Source organism: Pteropus alecto, unplaced genomic scaffold (assembly GCF_000325575.1).
Source record: "Pteropus alecto unplaced genomic scaffold, ASM32557v1 scaffold5, whole genome shotgun sequence".
Taxonomy (NCBI): domain Eukaryota; kingdom Metazoa; phylum Chordata; class Mammalia; order Chiroptera; family Pteropodidae; genus Pteropus; species Pteropus alecto.
The window spans coordinates 23862205-23881991 of NW_006441953.1; the positions used below are offsets into that span (position 1 = coordinate 23862205).

Here is a 19787-nt window from a genome sequence, read left to right on the forward strand (position 1 = left end):
TGCTGCACCCGTGCTGTTGATTGCTAAATGTAATAGTCTGATCATGATACTGAGTAAATTTGTCTTTATAAAAAAAGGAGAGAGAACTGGGGGAACTTGCTATGCCCTTTAAGGCCTCAGCTTGGAATGGTTTACTGTTACTTCTCCCATATTCATTAGAACTCGGCCTCTCTAGTAAGAGACACTGAATGATCCTACATTTAAGAGTGTGAATTCTGTTTCAGTGACAGAGTGGAAGGTTGAAAAAATTATAAATGTACATAGCTGCATTTCTTGGTTTTTAATTGTCAGATTGAATAAATTTTTTGATCTCTCAGGCTTACAAAATTTTTTCAATCTGTTGGTTTACAAAAAAAGATCAATATTCTTAAGCAGATATTAAAATTATCTGTTTTCTGCAAACTAAACTTATTAAATATGCTTGTTAGTACAGGATTTAAAAAATAGACCAATGATTCCACCTTGTTAATAGTAAGCTTTTGTGTGGTGTTTGTAGTTTGTATTTTCATGTTTTTCATTTGATCCACAAATAAGTTAGGTGACAGGATCCTTATTTTGTAGGTGTGGAAATTAAAACAAACACTTCGTGGCTTGATGAGGTTACAACTAGTAAGTTCCATCCACATTTTTGGAAACTTCAAATACTGTTATCTTTCCATTACTCTATTCTGGATCTCATGTTTCAATTCCCTGCCCTTGCCAAGTTTAGTTTAGGTAAATATTAGCAATACTTCTGGACCACTGCCAAAGTCAAAGGAAGGTATTACCAAGCTCTGTATCCAACAAATTTTATTATCTTCTATTCTGGCCCTATGTCTGGATAGATGTAGGAGTATCCTAGAGGCTTATTCTAACTCATATTTATTCCTTATCATTTCACAAGGATAAGCTTATTTTCTGTGTGTAGCAGAAACATGTATTAAACTTCATATATATTTCAAAATTATGAGAGAAAATTACTGTGGTTCACAATTGCTTTTCAAATTAGTCCCAGTGTAGCTGCCGCAGATGGTAATGGTTTTATGGTTTGAGGTTCTACATATGCATTTATTTGGGAAAAGAAATTGGGGGGAGTTACTGTTGCAGTGAGTAAGTTTGAAAAATCACTGTCTATACCAAGTATAGTTGGGATGGCAGTATGTTATACCTTCATAAAATGCCTTCATTAGAAAATATTTTCCACAAATACTAATATATGTTACAGTAGCTGTATTATAAAGAACATGCTTCAGAAAAAAAAAAATCCATGTTTTATGTAGAATAATATAATTTGTTACCTGCTTTTTGTTCTAACTTTCAACAAAATCTTTAAACAATGTAATAAAAAAATCTACTCTGACTTTTTAGTTATGGATTTCTATTTTTTTTCTTGGACAGCATTCCATTTTCTCAAATCTGTAGACTTTTCTGATGCTTTACTCCATTTCTCTGTTTTATGTTGTCTTTCATGATAAGCAAATTTATCCTCTCTCCCATATCTCTCTGTTCTGATTTCTTTCATAGTGAAAATAAAAAATTAATAGACAGTAATAAATTGAACCTTTCCGAAGACTTAGATGATACTTTAAACCCTATTGTTGGAAAATTAATTTATAACCAGCTCATTGTTCTTGCTGCTTTGTCCCATAATAGTAGAAAATTACTCTCCTCACAGCCTTCTCTGTTTATTTTTTTCTAGGTGTCATCAGTTTAATTTCAAAGTTAGGCCTTTTCCCCTTATTGTTAGTAGTTAGTTTTTTTATATGAGCCTTTGCTCTGGAGAGTGGTAATTTTATTTGTTTTAATAAAGTTAGTGTATTTAATGAATATTTTTCCCTCTTTTAAAGACTGTGAACCAGAAGAACTGACTGACTGGTCTATGGATGAAAAATGTTCATTTTGTAACCTACAAAGAGAAGCAGTCAGTGTAAGTTTTAGTGCTATGAAATTATTTTTAAACTAATTGCACAATTGTTAACACAGTTTTTTAAACTTAATTTGTTCTGAAAATTTGTGACTTAAGTAGAATTTAAATACTTGATTTTGGGAATGAGAAATTAAAGTCTTATGTTGGAAGTCTAACATTTAGCTTAAATTGCTGATGAAAATCCCAAAACACTCATCCTTTTTGCTTACTTCACATTTCTGTCTTATAGCTCCCTGACTCATGAAGTTCAGTTCAGATCTGTTTTGTATTTATGTAGACAAGAGTGAGCTTAGAGGTTTGGTTTGGTCTGAAACCACCCTACCGTTTGATTTTTAAGTAATCAGTTGGAAGATAATGTGGCATTACTTTTTAGCTTTTCACTTTCTCTTGAAGTCTTTTTGGATATCATAATTATCTCCTGTGTAAAGGATTAAATATTTAGCATCTACTGTAAACAGGGCATAAACTAGACAAGCAGCATCTTCTTGTACGGTGGGAAGTTCTAATTCTTTATGTACTCTTGTGAGAGGGCTGAGAAGAAATTGAGAAGTCAAGAACTTGTACCGATTTTGGTCAGATTTAGTAGGTAAACATATTTGCTTGGTTGTTAAAACTCATTGCTGGCATGCCATATAGTGAATTTTTTCAGCAATATATTTTATTTGCTCTTCCCCTTTTTTTAACTATAGTTTTGCTAAGGAATAAAGCTAATTTGGCCCTCTATTAGAGCTAAATTTTGTTTTTCCTCCTGTTCTAAGTTTTATGTTTTTTATATAATTTGATACATTTAAAAGGTAGAACAAATAAACATTTAGAGAATTTTTTGCCATTTTTAAGGAGATTTCCCAAATTTAAATAAAAAGTGATATTGTTATGTTGTTTTCTTATAATTTTAGGATTGTATACCATCTCTTGATTCTTCACAGTCAACACCAACGGAGGAACTATCATCTCAGGGCCAGTCCAACACTGAAAAGATTGAATGCCAAGCAGAAAATTACCTAAATGCACTCTTTCGAAAGAAAGGTAATATTGGTACACTTTGTCATTTAAAATTTGCAAGAGATCTAAAATGTTTGAATTTTTCTCACACACACGTTTTTGAATTTCAATCTCTATTCCATTCTTAATTATTTCTCTTCATCCTTAGTTTTTCTCCATATTTTGGTAACAGTAGGATTCTCAGTTGCTGTAGAGCTAGTCTTCTATTATGTGTTCCTTTTCAATATTCTATTTTCAAATCTCTCCCTGACTTTATCATACATTTTCCTTATCTACTATAGACAGATGAGGTTTTTTTTTTTATACTTCTGGTCTTCCTTATTTTGTTGCTATTTTCAAGACTTCAAAAATTCTTTCATGTTCAATAAATGATAGATACATTATATTACAAAGCTATTAGAAATGTATCATTTATCAGCCAGGTTGGAGTATATTTGCTGGCTTGCCATTTCAGTGTTTCTTTGGTGGCTTGAATATGCTTACTTAACATTAATATGTCAGTGTTCTTTTTTGCTTTGTGTCTATCTAAACTATTTAAACCAATGAGACTTGTTTCACTTGTTACCTTACTAGATACACATGTATCAGGCAGAAGTAGTCTTTACATCTTAGTTACTTGGAAAAATATAGAACTATAGAACCTTCCTTTTTTTGTTCTTTTCCATTTCTGTAGTAGTAGAGTGTCTTAATTTTTACCACGTCAACCCTTGGCACAAGTCATGGTGTAGAGGAATGTGAGGTAGAAGGGGGATCATCTTACCTCCCAACTTTCAGAAATTGAGAAAAACATTACTGTATTCTCATCTAGGTATTGACTCTGTTTTACTCCTCTTTGGAATTAGGCAGCATCAGATATTTTATGTTAAATTGTTAACTTTTAGGTTTTAATCAATAATATTGAAAATAGTCCTCATCTTTAAGAAGGGAAGCTTTTGTTTAGTCTGAAGTGTTATGAATTCTTTTATGTGTTGAAATATGAGAATTGTCTGATTAGAAGAACCATTAATATATTAAAAGGCCTAAAGTTAAGAACTATATTTTTTAAGTACAGGTGACTGAAAATCCTTTTCCGTGTTACTAAGGTACTTGGTGTTGAGAAATTGGCATTATCTTTAAAAATTTTTTTTAAATTTCTAACTGAACCAATATTAGAAATATTTTACATACTTTCTTAAGAATTTATAATATTAATTTAGAAAATTTTACTCTGCCAATGTATTTACACTTATAAGAAGAATAATGTTATCAGACATATTATTAAGAGAACTAGAGGAAATGTATGCATTTACAACCATGCACACAGTGTCTCACTCATCTTAGAACTCATTACTCGGTCTCCTTTGAGTAATTTGTAATGGTAGCTGGAGTTATCGGTAATAGTAATCTTTAATTTGTGATAGTATGGAGTTAACTGCTCCATTGCCCTGTTAAGAGTAATCAGTAAAAACTTGATACTATTTCAGCTGATTCAAGCATCTGGGTCTACAAGAGATCTCCTACCAGTGATTGGGTGAGTTCACAGATATTTAGTGACCTCTCCATTTGGAGATTTCTTGGTTTTCTTCAAAGGACCTTTGAAGGATTACAGAGTTTTTAAATGAAAGATGCTTATTTTTACTTTACTTCGGGTCTTATATTTGTTAATTTCTTTGTATTCCATTATCACTTTCCAGATTTAATTAAACATAAGGATTTTTCTGCTTGTTTACTTGGGCTTGTTTTCATTGTTTGTTTTTTAATTTTCTTTGTATAGAATCATTTTAGAGATTTCCAATATGGTCTGACTAGGATGAGGCTAGAGTAATGATAGTTTATAAATGGTCCTAACTTTTGTATTTGGTTGGTTAGTCCTACTATTAAGTCTACTTTGAAATAAAAGACAAAATAATGTATTTTTAAAGACAGGTAATATGTCTGAGTCTTTGGAGTATCAAATAAAATGTTGATAAAACATCTTGGTGAAGCTTTTATTTGATTCCTGAAAATCCCCCAAACTTGGCCATTTTTACGAATTCAGGCTATTAGTAACATTAGTGTTATCAATATTTTAAATCTGTTACTAGTTTGAGGAGCATATGCATGTTGAACATCTTGCCAAAACAGAAAGACATATTTTAATATCTTTATTGTACCTTGTTTATTATCTTTTCTAACTATGGTCTTGGGGATGATGATAATAATTATAAGTTATTATTATAAAAAACTCACAACTTAGGTTAATGATAATAATGATCAACGTCATCAGTTAGGATTGAGCACGAAGCCCTTTTTGTGCTTTGTATCATTTAATCCCAAAACAATGTCAAGAGGCAGGTATTATTATCTTTTTAACAGGTAGAGACAGTGAAGTCAGAGAAGTTAAGTGTCTTTTAGTTCTGAGTTATGAACATTTGAGTCCTCAAGAAGAAATTTTAACAGGTAAAAGATGTTCTGTGTATGTACTAAGGAGAAAAGCATTCTTTTAAGTACTAAGTAGAAAAACTATTCTCTACTGCTTAGCAGCCTAGAGCTGGAATTATTTTACTTGAATTAGGCATCTAGAGAGGACCTATGGAAATGTTCTGTATTTCTCATAGGTTTCCATTTTTTTCTTTATATGAACTGTAAACAGTTTTAGTGATTAGTTCCCTTATACTATGTAATGATAGATTGAAGTAAATTTATTAAACTAAGTACATTTTGGATGATCCCTTGTAATTAGAGGCTAGTCAAAAATATTAGCTGTAAATACATAGCTGTAAAACTTTAAACCTGATTGTAGTCTTTCTGCAAATTTAAGACAGCCTAACATACAAATTTGGGTGTTATTAGAATCTCAAGACTAGGGCCTTTTAAGGGAAAAAGAAAACTTTTAATGGTCAAGAAAATTAACCAAGTACTGAAATATTTCATGTGTCTTGAACTAAAATGAAAAGAGAAAGGGGAATGTGTTTCTTTTTTTCAGCTATTTTTTCCAGATATTTTTTATATATTGTATTTTTATGTATGAAAAACTGCAGAATTAAAAAACACTGAGTTATGAGCCAGCCACCAAATCAATCTACCATCTCAACTCTTATAAAAGGTTGAAGTTCTGTCTTGTCATAATTTCGAGTCTGATATTTTTAGATTCTTATTCTCACACAAAGATCGTTTTTTTAAATGCAATTTTTGTTAAACATGCTCTAACATATGAGCTTTCCTCTCTGTCTCATTTAATATGACATAGTTAAAATTCCGTTCTAAATAATTACCTGTTCTCTATGGCACTTTGGTACCTCAGTAGCTGATTAAATTCTTTCTAATTTCTCTTACTAAGGTATAAGAAGTCCAGGATTCTAGTAGAGAGTTTGATCAAATACTGTACTTGTGAAATATGATAAATTAGTTTTATAAATTACCATCTCACCATTTTTAGCTTACATATCAACAGTCAGCTGCAGTTTACTATCTGCTTTTGTCTAGTTGTACATTTTATCCACAGCTTGTACAAACTGTTTTATAAAGTTTATCTATTGATTAGAACTCATCAGTTTGCTAGTACTAAGTAGCAATCATCCCCTGCTTTTCTCCATATTAATTTATATTTTTATGTGCATGTCTTTTCCCCCTTAAAGTGTTTTGAGTGAAGTCTTCTAAAATGTTTATATCCTTAGTAGAAGGGGAAAGCATAAGCTTTACCATAGAACAGATATGGATTCAAATCTTGCCCCATCATATATTAGTTATATGCTTCTGACAAACTACCCCTTTTATGATTTAGTTTTCTCATATACAGAAGAAGCTTAATAATTATAGATGCTTATACTTTGTTGTCTACCCTCATCCACCAAAAAATAGTTTTATTAAAACTGAAGATATTAGTTTAGATTTTATTGTTTTAATCATTGATTGGCATACTGTGTGTTCACTAGTAGCTTCTGGTAAAAAAAAAAAAAAAAGTATAGGCTGTGGAGTTAAACCTACATGTGTTGCTTCTTTTTTCTCCCTCATTAAATAGCTGCAATGTCGGTCAAGTTACTTAACTTAGTGGTATTGTAATACTGTGAAGATTAATATAATGTAAATAAAACATTTAGTGCCATATATGCTCATTATCTGGTTTGCATCCTGAGTGATGGGCCACATATTGTAGTTTATGTGGCCCAGTTAAATGGATATACATATTCTACTATGTAGTTTTATTTGAATTAAGTCTGGAAAATAGATAAATGGCTTTAAAAAGATTCTATCAATGACAAACCTTCCTCCAAGTATATGCTATGCTTTGAGATGTTTGGCTCATAATAAGAATGTGACTATAATTTATAAATAATATATACTTAAAGATAAATTCTCAATTTCGTTAATTGATGACTGTTCAACAGAATTTGAAGAACTCTGTTCTAAAGATATATTTTAAAGATCGACTGATTCTTCAAAGTCTGGAATTGATGAGCAACTCATAGAAAATATTTAATTGCTAGAAGGTCTAATAGGGACAGTTGTGGTCACAGGAGCGTTGGACTTTTGCTTTAACAAAGCTAGAAGATTCACAGAGACAGTGGTCTGGTCATGGCTTTAAAGAGGCAAAAAACGTGGGGAGCAGGAAGGGTAAGGAGGGGCAAAATGATTTATAAGTCTGTATCCTTTTTTAAGGAAAACCTTATAGGTAATTCATTACATTAAGCTGTGGTAGGCCATGGCTTTTATTAAAACCTAAAGTAGGCTGTAGGAAATGAAACTTGGAAGTATGACTGGAGTCCAGCAGGAGTTCCCTTTCATGATAATGGTACAAATTCTTATGATAACATGGTTATAGCCCCCTTATTGTCTGTCCACCCCCCGGCCCCCCCCTCCCAAAAAAAAAACCCCTGAAGTATTATAAAGGCAGAGATCCTGTGGTTCTGTGTTCTCTATGTTTCCGTGGTCTGGCAGATCTCCCACTCAGTATGAGCAGTTGAGACCATCAAATCTGTGGAATAAAAAGAGGCTTTAGGAAGCCCATGTCCACTCATTTGATCCTTGATTTCGTATTTATCCCTCCAGCGCATGTTAAGGAATGACATAGTAAACCAAAGTGAAAGCAACAAAAGCAATATCTAAGTCTTCATTCTTGTCTGCTTTTGAACCAGCTATCTCATAAGACTGCCAGGAAAAAAAAATCTTTCTCTAATAATTCCTTTCATGACTTTCAGTAACCTTTGGTGTGAGTGTGAGAAAGGAATATTTTCTCATTTTTGTTTATGTTTACTTTGTAAATTAAAAAAAAAAAAGATTAGCTTATTGCTCAGTTGTTACTTCAGTTTTTATTCCCTTTAAGAGTGAAGAATCATTTATTTATGAAATTTATTGAGTTACCTTGTTGTGGTACCATGGTAGATCGCCGAAAAGGCGAGGAAGATACAGTGCTGTCTCCAGGAGGGACACAGGCATGTTATAGTAGGATATAGTGGAGATGCAATAGAGAGTAGTTTGTGTGCTCTTGATTCTCTTGGCTTCTGTACTCAGGAATGTTGAAATTGAAGACCAAATGAGCCTCAAGATATTCCTCCAAGAAGTATATAATCTTTACCTTGTATCCTTTCATACTGTAGCGCTACCTCCTGGAGAGCAAAAAACATGTATTCTTTCTCAATGTGTCTTTATTATCCTGAACAAGTATTATATTAGAATCTTGATAATTGATTTTTAATAACTTATAACAATGAAAGGTGATCTTTAGGTTAAATATAGTTCTGTGCCTCTATAGCTGTCCCCTTATTTTTTTAGATGAACAACTTTTTAAAAAAATACTTCTTAGTAACTTATTTGCATTTTGTTAAGAGTCTCATTCCATTTAAAATTAAAAGTAATAAAGTAAGAAAGCAACATTTGGGGGGGCGTCTTCTATGGCTTTTTTCAGTAGGCAAGAAAAGAGAAATATTAGTCTGGCTAGTTGAATATTAAGCCTCACTCCTAAATTTACCTTTCTGCCTGTTACTGTAGCAGGTAGATATTCTAAATGATCTTGTCATGCCAGAGAACAGTACATTTAAGTCCTATAGTAGTCCATGGTAGTCCTTATCAAACTTAATTGATTTAGAATAGAGTTTTTAACCTTATTTGGATTTTACTCTATTGTTAAAGCATTAGATTTTCTTGGGTAGGGAGTCTCTCTCTTTTTTTTTTTTTTTTTTTTTAAACACTTTTATTTTGTTTTCCATCTGTTCCCAGGAATCCCCCAGCTTTAGCAGATCTATAAAAGCTTGTCTGGAGATGTTGGTATCTGAGTGCCACATCGGTTACAGTGGATATGTTCTACAAGCACTGTGCGTCTCTCAGCCACAATTCCTCCACAGTGTCCTCTGGACCAATAACTCCTAAGCTCTGTTGAAGGTGGCTGTGAAAGCAATTAGCCATCATCTAAACAACTACTTTGTTGGGTCAGAGTGGACTACTTAATAGCAAGTGCCATAGCTGCTGAGGAGACAAAAAAAAAAAAAGACAGCCTATCATGGGAAATGGATCAGCATTCCAAATAATTTCTAGTCAAATTTTTACCACAACACGAACTATTGTGTAGAGAGCATAGAGATAACGTATCTTGAGTAACTCATCTAACGGCATCCCTGTAAGAGGAAAATGGTTTACCTGTCCTGTTGAGAGGCGTAATGAATTGTTTCATGTCTCTAAGGTAGCAGTTAGGTCAGCTGAAAGGCTTGTCCCATTATTATTCATCTGTTCTGACCCTGGCTTGCATGGCAGAATATAAAAGTAGATGGTATAAGAAGTGGAAGCTGGGCGAAGCAGGGTATGAGTGGAATGTCTGGTACGTAGAATGATATTGTATTGACAGTCTATGGTTTTGGTGGTTATGAAGTGATTCCTGATGGGGATAGTTTTTTTTAAAATTAGTTTAATACAGTTGTGATTTATTTCATTTTTCTGAAAACATTCAGAAACCTCTTCTGAACCTTTTCTCCCTTTGCTTAACATGCCATTCTCTGTCTGAACTTCTCTTTTGTTCTACTTCGCAATTGTAAGAAACGAAGCAGTGGGTATAGTATTTTATCATTGCAATTTAAAAATATCATATGCTATTTTGCTGCTATAGTGTCCATGATATTGTTTCACATTAATTTTACTTCCTAGCTTAGGGGTTTTTAACCTGGGATATTCCCCAGCAAGTTCGTGGGTAGGATTTTCTTGAGTCCATGAACTTGACAACAAACAACAGTTTTAGTAATATCTTTTCTAGCAATAAATGTCATACATATTTTCATCATATTATATCTTAAATTATTGTTTACATTCTCACTTTGAAATTATGATAGATATTAGATTTAACTACTAGATTTTATATTTTAATGCATTAAGAAAAAAGCAGAAATATTACCGTATCTTAATTAAATATATTTTTGACAGTTATATTTCAATATAGTTGGTTTCTTTTTGTAATCCAACATATTTGTACATTGAAAACATGATTCTGAGAAGGAACCCATAGTTTTCATCACACAACCAAAGGAGTCTTTGCATGAAAAGGATAAAGAATCCTATCCACCTCCTTTACTATTTGATCTTCATATCGTCCCCCAAATGTTATACATGAAGGACTCTGTCTTTAGAATTTATATATACGTATATATGTATATTTATATACATATATGTAATTCTCCCCCCTCCCCACCCCCGTGATGAGCCACAGCCTCTCTCCAAGTTCCTTGCTATTTTCTAGACATCTCCACATGTATATTGCAGGAGGAATTTTAAGTTCAGTGAATCTTAACCTAAACTTACTGTCCTTTTTAAATGTTCTTTTCCCTCCTATGTTCCCGATTAATTAGGGCCACTGACACTTTCCCACTCACACAGGATTAAAGTGGAAGAATCATTATTTTTTGTTCTCTCTTACTACCTCCTCTGAAAGGGGTTATTAGTAAGTCGCTAGGGATTGTTAATAAGGCTGCTATGAACATTTTTACACTTTTTGGACATCTTTTTCATTTCTGTTAGGAAAATCCATAGGAGTAGAATTGCTGGGTCACAGTGTCAATGTATATTTAAAACGTGTTAGAAACTGCCAAAGCATCTTCCAAATTTTTTCATTTCACGGAATCATTGGAAATATATGAGAGTTCCAGTTGCTCCAGATCTGTCAGGAACTACCGTTACCAGTTTTTGCTACTAGCTAATTACATTAGGTGTGAAATGGCATCTCATTTTCCTTTAAATCGCATTTCCTTGATAACTAATATATTGAGTGCTTATTCAGGTTCTTATAGGCAGTTTCTATATCTTCTTTTTTAAAGAACCTGTTCAGGTCATTTGCCCATTTTTAGCTGGTTTGTTTGCTTTCTATTGTTGATTCGTATGTGTTCTTTGTAAATTTTGAATACAAGTTCTTTATCAGATTATTTACTAATGTTTTGTGTTTGTCGAATAGTGTTTTAACCTTGTTTAAATGCCTTTATACTTATACCTCCTAATTCTTTCAGCCTTGTGAAGTTGAAGGTACAGTTCTCATACCCTCCATGAGGTAGCCAAAGAAACTAGACACAGAGACGAAACTGAGCTAAGACTAAGATAACTAAGAAAATGTAGAGGGGATCTCTGAAAAGTTGAGAAAGGCTTGGCAACTTTACTTTTTTGAGGTGGGCTTTACAAACGGTTGTATATTTTAAAAGTTTTATCTAACCAGTTAAGCTTTAAACATATTTACAAAATGAAATAAAATTGTATTCCCAAGATCATTATTAAATCTATAAAAAGTATTCATTTGTAATATCCCGGTAGTCCAGTAGAGGGCTGGAAATTTGAAGTTATAGGGTTAAAGCCTTTTTTTAAAATTCTGCTACAAAAAATAAATAAGCTCATTCAAAGATGATATCAAACTTCTAAATATGTGGCAATTTATAAATGTAAGGCCCAGGTTAAATGACCTTCCTGGCAGCTTCAGTGCTAGATCTAAAACTAGACCAGATTTTGTTCACTTTATCACTCTAGTTCGTTTGGTTGAGAAATATGTAGCTAGACTTATCATTGGATAAATTAGTAATTAATATAATAACTCAGGAATTTCCTTTGTTTTTTTTTAGGAATATCCATTTCATATGGCTTAGCCGTACTTCTTAATTGTGGGGCAAGAATGTGTGCTGCTGTTTGTTTTCTGGTGTTCTAAGTGTTATATTTGTTAGTATGTTTTTCCTGGAGAATGATGAAAAAAAGGAGAAGAAATCTAAGTCTGTAATGTTTTCCATTTGTTGCTTGTCTCACAGGAAATTTTTGATAAAATAAGAGTGAAGTCGTTAATAAAAATCTGTTATTTTTTTTAATCTGAGAAATTCAATTAGCCATGTTTTTATATTCTATTCTTATAAATGCTTTTAAATGTTAGATATACTAATACTACTCTTTTTATTGATAACTCATCTTTTTCTGATAATATAGTACAGTAATTACAGAAGATAACATTTGTTTATTAATAGCTCTTTTTAAATGTTTTTTTCTCCAGTTGTTTGGTATAGAATAGATGCTAGAGCTTGTTTTGTTGAAATATGTGTGGCCTGGACGTATATTCTTTACAGCATGCTAGGAAACATTTGCCATAGTGTGTTGGTAAAATTTGTCTGAAATTTTTAAAACTATGAGAATGTTATTCCAGAGAGAGCATTGTTAGATTTGGCATTAAGAAGTAGGCACAAGGAAAGAGACCCCACCTAAAATGAGAGTGAATACCTCCAGTATGTTCAGGGAGATTAAAAGGGCATCGAATGTAAGTCATTTCATAAATTCTTTAACCTTATATGTAAATTATATGATTATAACATTTATATAATGAATTATGAAATTATTACAAGATAATATAAACTGACCCATGCATACTATGTTAGTTTGTAACATACATTTGTTGAATTTAATCTCTTTAATCTACTGTGTCTACTTCTGCTGGTGGTAATTGGGAACCTTCTATTGATACTGTATGTGAGTAAAGGTTTGGAGTTGGAGTTGGGGGAAACTAGAATCTTCTTTTCTAATTAAGTTATTACACCACTCCTCCTAATCAAATAGAGACATTTCATTCATATGACTCCTGAGAGTTGGTCACAGTAGAATTAGAAACATATGTACAAAAAAGGAATGGAGTGGGTCAAGTTTTTCTCTCCAATTTTCTTATAAAATATAGGTCTTCCTCTATATTTGAACTCATTATCTGAACTCAAGAATTGAATAAACACAGATAAATTTTCAAATAAATCTCTTGTTATTGAAAACTCAAGTATAAAATAGATTCACATACTGCAATATCCCTTGCTACCTAAACTTGCTCTTCAAATTATGTGAATTCAAAAACCAAATAAATTTGAATAAAGAGTGATACTTGCGTCACTGTTTTTGTAAGTCAGACCACGTGGTCTGATAGAAAGAGTAGACTCTAGGAGATAGGAAACTGGTGTTCTAAGCTCTGCCACTATCTGTCTTGATCTCTCAAGATTTTTGTTTCCTTTTCTGTAAAATTACAATATTGGATTAGATTCTGACGCTCAGCCTGGTGTATCCTGAAGTCTAGTGGTCCTGCAAGCTGGTAAAAGTTCAGAAGCAGTTGTGACATTACAGAAAGCCAGAAAAATTCATGTTTACTTTCAGTAAAACTATAAACCAAACAAAAAACTTCTTTATATTTGGTTCAAATTGCTGTTTCTTCATAAAATTTGCCAGGCAAAATAACGTCCCCCTTATTGGCAAGTCTTTGAATTAAATTTAATAGGGACTTAAATTATGAAACATTGAGAATCTTTGTGTTCAATATTGTCTAATAAGGTATATTTCTCAAGGTGTAGGTGACCATAGTTTTCTCTTACAAACTAAGATTACTACATTTATTTCTGGACAAATCAGAATCTGTCAGTGGCTATATTTTTGTATTGCCTAGTAATGTGAAGTAGACTTTCAGGGGATTCACTTCCAAGATTGGTTTTCAGTCATTGTGTACTTAGACTTCAATTTGTTTCTGTCGTTTCAAAACTACAGTTAAACCATGTTCTAAAAATTAGTTGACTAATTCATTGGGAACTCTGAGTAGTACTTTTTCTTGGAAATAAATGTTAAATAGTAATTCTCCAGTGTACAGAAGTCTATAACGGTAATTAAAGGCTAATATACTTCTTTGTAGTACTATTTCAGCCACATGCTGCCATCGTTTTGTTCTAAAGGACTGAATTCTAAATTTGGAAAAATAAGAATACATGTAACTCTTCTTTCCGGATACTTCTTTGATTCTTTCCTTTCTTCTACCCCTTCTCTCCTATCCCCACCAAAGTGGCAGTATATATAGTATTTGGTCTTCATCAATGGGTAAAGTACGTAATACCCAGGTACCTGCATAAGATAACTTTAAGATGATATAAAATAAAAATATGGGGGAAGAGATTGTTTTTTATAAGTGCTACCTCATTTTTTTCTCTCTAAAACTGCATATTTAGTATGTCAGTTTGAATGCCAGTGGGTGGATAAGCAATAGCTGGTTGGTGGGTATTAACCGGTTTCACCCTCTGTTTTTTCAGAAAGACATAATACTCTTTTTGTGTCCCAGCTTGAGGAGGAAAGGAATTTTAAAATGCCTTAATGCCACACTTAGTGAACGCTTTTAGCCTATGGAGAAAGACAATTTACTAATGAGATACTTGTTCCCTAGTAGTCAAGAAATGTCAGATGGATGTGCTATGTAGTTGTCAAAATGTGAGTTGGAATTTGGTTTTTAAATAGCTTAATATAACACCTTTTTTATTTACCCATAATGTAGAATTACCGTTGCTCTGTAATTCTTCAGATCTGCTTTCTTAGATTTCTATGATTATTTACCTACTTATGGAATAATATAATTTGCATCTAAACTTAGTTGTCTGTAACTCATCTTTTTTTCAAAAGCACAAAGCATATTATTCATTAACGAATAAATAAACTCTCAGAGCATATATCGACATCAAAACTAAGCATTATGAATTATACAGTGTATCTTGTAATTCTTTATTCTAAAGGATCTCTGGTGCCATCTACTGAATAGTTTTCTTAAAAGAAGAAAAGTATGTGAAGTCAAATGAATTTTTCACTTACTCTGACTTTTTTTGTTTTGTTTTTTGCATCAGTGGAAGGTTTTTTAAAACAATTATAGGTTTACAAGAAAACTGGCCAGGAAGTGCAGAGCATTCCCACACACTTGTCTTCCCCCCTCAGTTTTCCCTATTATTAACATCTTTCATGGGTTACATTTGTTACAATTGATGGATTATTGTTGATACATTAAATAAAGCCCATAATTTACATTAGATTCACTTCCTTGTACAGTTGTGTGTTTTGCCAAATGTACAGTTTCATGTATCCACCATTATATTGTCAAACACATTAGTTTTGCTGCCTTAAAAATCTCCTGTACTTTACCTAGTCATTCCTTCACCCCTTGCCCCCAACCTGTGTCAAACAGTGATCTTTCTACTGTCTCCATAGTTTTGTTTTGTTCTGGAATGTCATACAGTTGGAGTCACACAGTATGCGGCCTTTTTGGATTCACTTCTTTCGCGGAGCAATATGTGTCTTTTTGTGGCTTGATAGCTCATTTCTTTTTATTACTGAATAATATTCCATGCTATGGATATACTACAGTTTATCTATTCATTTATTTAAGGACACCTTGATTGCTTCCAATTTATAGCAATTATAAATAAAGTTTCTATAAATATTCATGGGTTTATAAGTGGACATAAGTTTTCAACTCATTTGGGTAAATACCTAGGAGTGCAATTCCTAGATCCGCTGGTAAGGCTGTTGAGCTTTATAAGAAACTGTCATGTTGTCTTCCAGTGTGGCTGTGCCATTTTACAACCCACAAAAAGTAAATGAGAATTCTGAATGCTCCCATGCTCATCATCATATGCTGTGTCAGTGTTTTGGATTTCAGCCACTCTAATAGTTGTGTGGTGGTATCTCGTTTTAATTTGCAATTCCTTAATGACATATATTGAGCATCTTTTCATATGCTTATTTGCTAATAGTTCCATTGACCTCTTAGTCTGTTCTTTGTTCAGCACCATACAGTCTTGATTACTGTAGCTTCATAGTAAGTCTTGAGGTTAGTAATGTCAGTTCTCCAATTTGGTTCTTTTTTTGCTATTGTGTTGGCTAGTCTTTGTTCTCTGCTTTTCTATATAAACTTTAGAAGCAATTTGTCAATATCCACAAAATAACTTAGGATTGCCTGGAATCTATAGATCAAATTAGGAAGAATTGACATCTTAACAATTTTGAGGTCTTATCCATGAGCATGGACTTTCCCTCCATTTATTTTATCCTTCTGTGATTTCTTTTATCAGTTATACAGTTTTCCTCATATAGATCTTGTACATACTTTGTTAGATTTATACCTAAGTAATTCATCTTTCAGGGTGCTAATGTGAATGATATCATGTTTTAAATTTCAAATTCCACTGGTTCATTGGTGGTACATAGGAAAATGATTGACTTTTACATATTAACTTTGTATCCTGCAACCTGGCTACATATAGGTGCTTATTAGCTCCAGGAATTGTTTTGTTGATTCTTTTGGATTTTCTACATAGACGGTTATATCATCTGCAAACAAAGAGTTTTATTTTTTTCTTCCCAATCTGTATACTTTTTGTTTCCTTTTGGAGGGGTCGGGGGAGCTTACTACATTACCTAGGGCTTTCATTATGATGTTGGTTAGGAGTGGTAAGAGGGGACATCCTTACCTTGTTTCTGATCTTAGGGAGGAAGCATCTAGTTTTACCCTTAAATAAGATGTTAGCTATAGGGCTTTTTGTAGATGTTCTTTATCAAGTCAAGTAAGTTCCCTTTTGTTCCTATTTTGTTAAGAATTTTTATTATGAATGGATATTGGATTTTGTGAAATGTATTTTCTGCATCAGTTGAGGTGATCATATAATTTTTCTTCTTTAGCCTATTCATGTGATGGATTACATTGATTTTGAATGTTGGATAAGCTTTATATACCTGGGATATATCCCATTTGGTCATTGTGTATAATTCTTATACATTGTCGGATTCGATTTGCTAATTCTTATTTTGTTGAGAATTTTTCCATTTATGTTCATGAGAGATATTGACGTGTGACTTCTCCCTTGTAATGTCTTTGTCTGCCTTTTGTATTAGGGCAATGCTGACCTTAGAATCAGTTAGTAAATATTCCCACTACTTCTATTCTCTGAAAAAGGTTATAGGGAATTGGTATAATTTCTTCCTTAAATGTTTGGCAGAATTTACCAATGAAACCATCTGGGCTAGTACTTTCTGCTTTGAAAGGTTATTAATTATTGATTCAGTTTCTTAACAGATATAAATCTATGCAGGTTATATATTTCTTCTTGCTTGAGTTTGGTAAATTGTATCTTTCAAAGAATTGGTCAATTTTATGTAAGTTACCAAATTTGTGGATATAAAAACTTTTTAGTAATATTCCTTTATTAGCCTTTTAATGTCCATGAGATCAATAGTGATGGCTCTTCCTTTATTTCTATATTTGTAATTTGTATTTTCCTTCTTTTTCTTGGTATCCTGGCTACGGGTTATCAATTTTATTAATCTTTCCAAGAATCAGCTGATTCTAATTTTTAAAAAGACATAGAATATAAACTGGATTCCTTATTCTTAAAGTCTTCTTATGCCATCTACTAAATTTTTTTTTTTTAGGAAGAAAAAAATTCTGAAAGTATTTCATGGATTTTTTTTCTTAATATCTTAAATTGTTGCCATAAGCTTTTTAGACCTCATTTAACATTGTAACTTAGAGACATATTAAAAAGATAACAGAGAAGTGCTTTTTTCCAAGGTAACTGTGCCCCAAAGAGAGTTTTACTGTGGATATTTAGCTATCTTTACCCTTTTCTGTGAGAATTCAACACCAAGCTATTGGGAATTGTTATGGGGATTATGACAGTATTGAAAAAGCATTAGCTCTTTTGCTTATTATTCTACATTTAGACTCAAATTTTTTTCCATAGGGTTAGAACTGCCCAGAATGGTCCCAGAGGAAGTTTAAATGCCTCACTATATCATCGAACTTCAAAGGTTATTGAAAGTAGATCTCATAAATCACTTTAGTATATTTAAATTGTCTAAAGAGATCATTCTGAATCTTAACATGAATTATGTCTTTTAAAAATAAGGCATATGAATAATCTGGTTTTTAAACAAATAACTAAAGAAGTATTTATTTTGAAAATTTACACGATTAATTACAAATAACCTTTGATATGACAGGGAACTTTATAACCAAAGAATATTTGTGGTTTTTTTGTTTGTTTGTTTCTGGATATGTAGAAGATTAGAAATATGAAACACTAGTTAAAGAAACAATGAAAAATTCTAGGTTAAAAAAAAAAAAAACTAAAGTAGAGAAAATTAATGTTTATACCTATGCAAAAGGAAAAAATCTCCCCTAGTAATTTTTAGCCATTGACTAGTTGTCATAGGGTATAGGAATCTGAATTCATACTAATTCATAAATCTAGAATTTGATTTTAAATCCTCTTGGGTTGGAAGCAACTCAGGTGTCCATGAACAGGTGAGTGGATAGGCAAAATTTGATGTATACATACAATGGGATATTATTTAGTTTGAAAAAGGAAGGAAATTCCAATATGTGTTACAGCATGAATGAACTTTAAGGACATTATGCTAAGTGAAATAAGCCAGTCACAAAAAAACCAATACTGTATGATTCTACTTACATGAGGTATTTGGAGTAGTCAGAATCATAGAGACTGAAAATAGAACTGCAGTGGCCTGGGGCAAAGGGGGATGAGAGGTTATTATTTAATGGGTATAGAGTTTCAGTTTTATAAGATGAAAAGTGTTATAGAGTTGGATGGTGGTGATGGGTGATGGTTGCACAATATTACAAATATATATAGTATCACTGAACTATACATGTAAAATGGTTAAGATGGTAAATTTCATGTGCTATTTTAGCACAATTAAAAAAAAATGTTTTTAATCATCTCAGGTTGGTAGCTTCTCCAGGTACCTAGCAGAATGAAAGGCATAGGCTATCTTAACATGTCCAAAACTTAATTCTCAAAATAGTCTCAAATATAAGTTCTTAAAAATATGAGCTCATTCTCCCCAAATAAACAGATCACAAAATCCAGAAGCAGACATTGTGTGCAATAGTTGTCAGGTCAAAACTATTTTTTTAAAATAATTTTAAAATGTTCTTTGCCACTTTTGCCACTGTCGACATTTGCAGTAATGGTACAAAAGTGATGTTGGTTAAAATAGCTAGTGCCCTAGTATGAATGAAGCCAATGGCAGTAAACTACACTCAGTAGTCCTTGTGTTCTTCAGCATTACACACATTGTAGTAAAAAAGGACATTTTTTACTACATCATCAAGGGCAGTCTTAACATATTATTTTATGAGTATGATATGACCTAGACAAAAGTCTCATGTAGTTTACACACAACTACAGAGCAATCTAACATCTGTATAAACAGAATTCTACACTATAGTAAGAAAATAATACATCATGGTCAAGTGATAATTGTCCAGTACTACAAGAATTGTTATTTTAGGAAATCCATTAATGTAATTCACCTTTTAAAGTAAGGAAGAACAAAAAATTCAATTCATCTCCACTGATGCTGTAAAGACCTTTGGCAAAATTTAACATGTGTTCCTGATCAAAATATTCAGTTAAAAAGGAATTGATGCATATTTCTTTAATGTGGTAAAACACATACCATAGTTTTAAATACAGCATAACAATATGGAAACACTGGCAGCATTCTCACTAAAATTAGAACAATACAGGATTGTCATCTGTCCCAATATTTAACATTGTTTTAGAGGTTTAGGCTTGTGTGATTAGACAAGAGAAAACTGTTTTAGATTCATAAGAATTGG

The 19787-nt window shown here is 32.3% G+C and overlaps 1 protein-coding gene across 1 annotated transcript in view; it reads left to right on the forward strand.

Moving 5' to 3' along the window:
* LCORL (ligand dependent nuclear receptor corepressor like) overlaps window positions 1-19787 on the forward strand; it is a 95717-nt gene that overhangs the window by 45886 nt on the left and 30044 nt on the right. Inside the window, 2 exon segments of the mRNA XM_015594892.2 lie at window positions 1827-1906; window positions 2803-2932. Of these exon segments, the coding sequence (XP_015450378.1) occupies window positions 1827-1906; window positions 2803-2932 (210 nt within the window).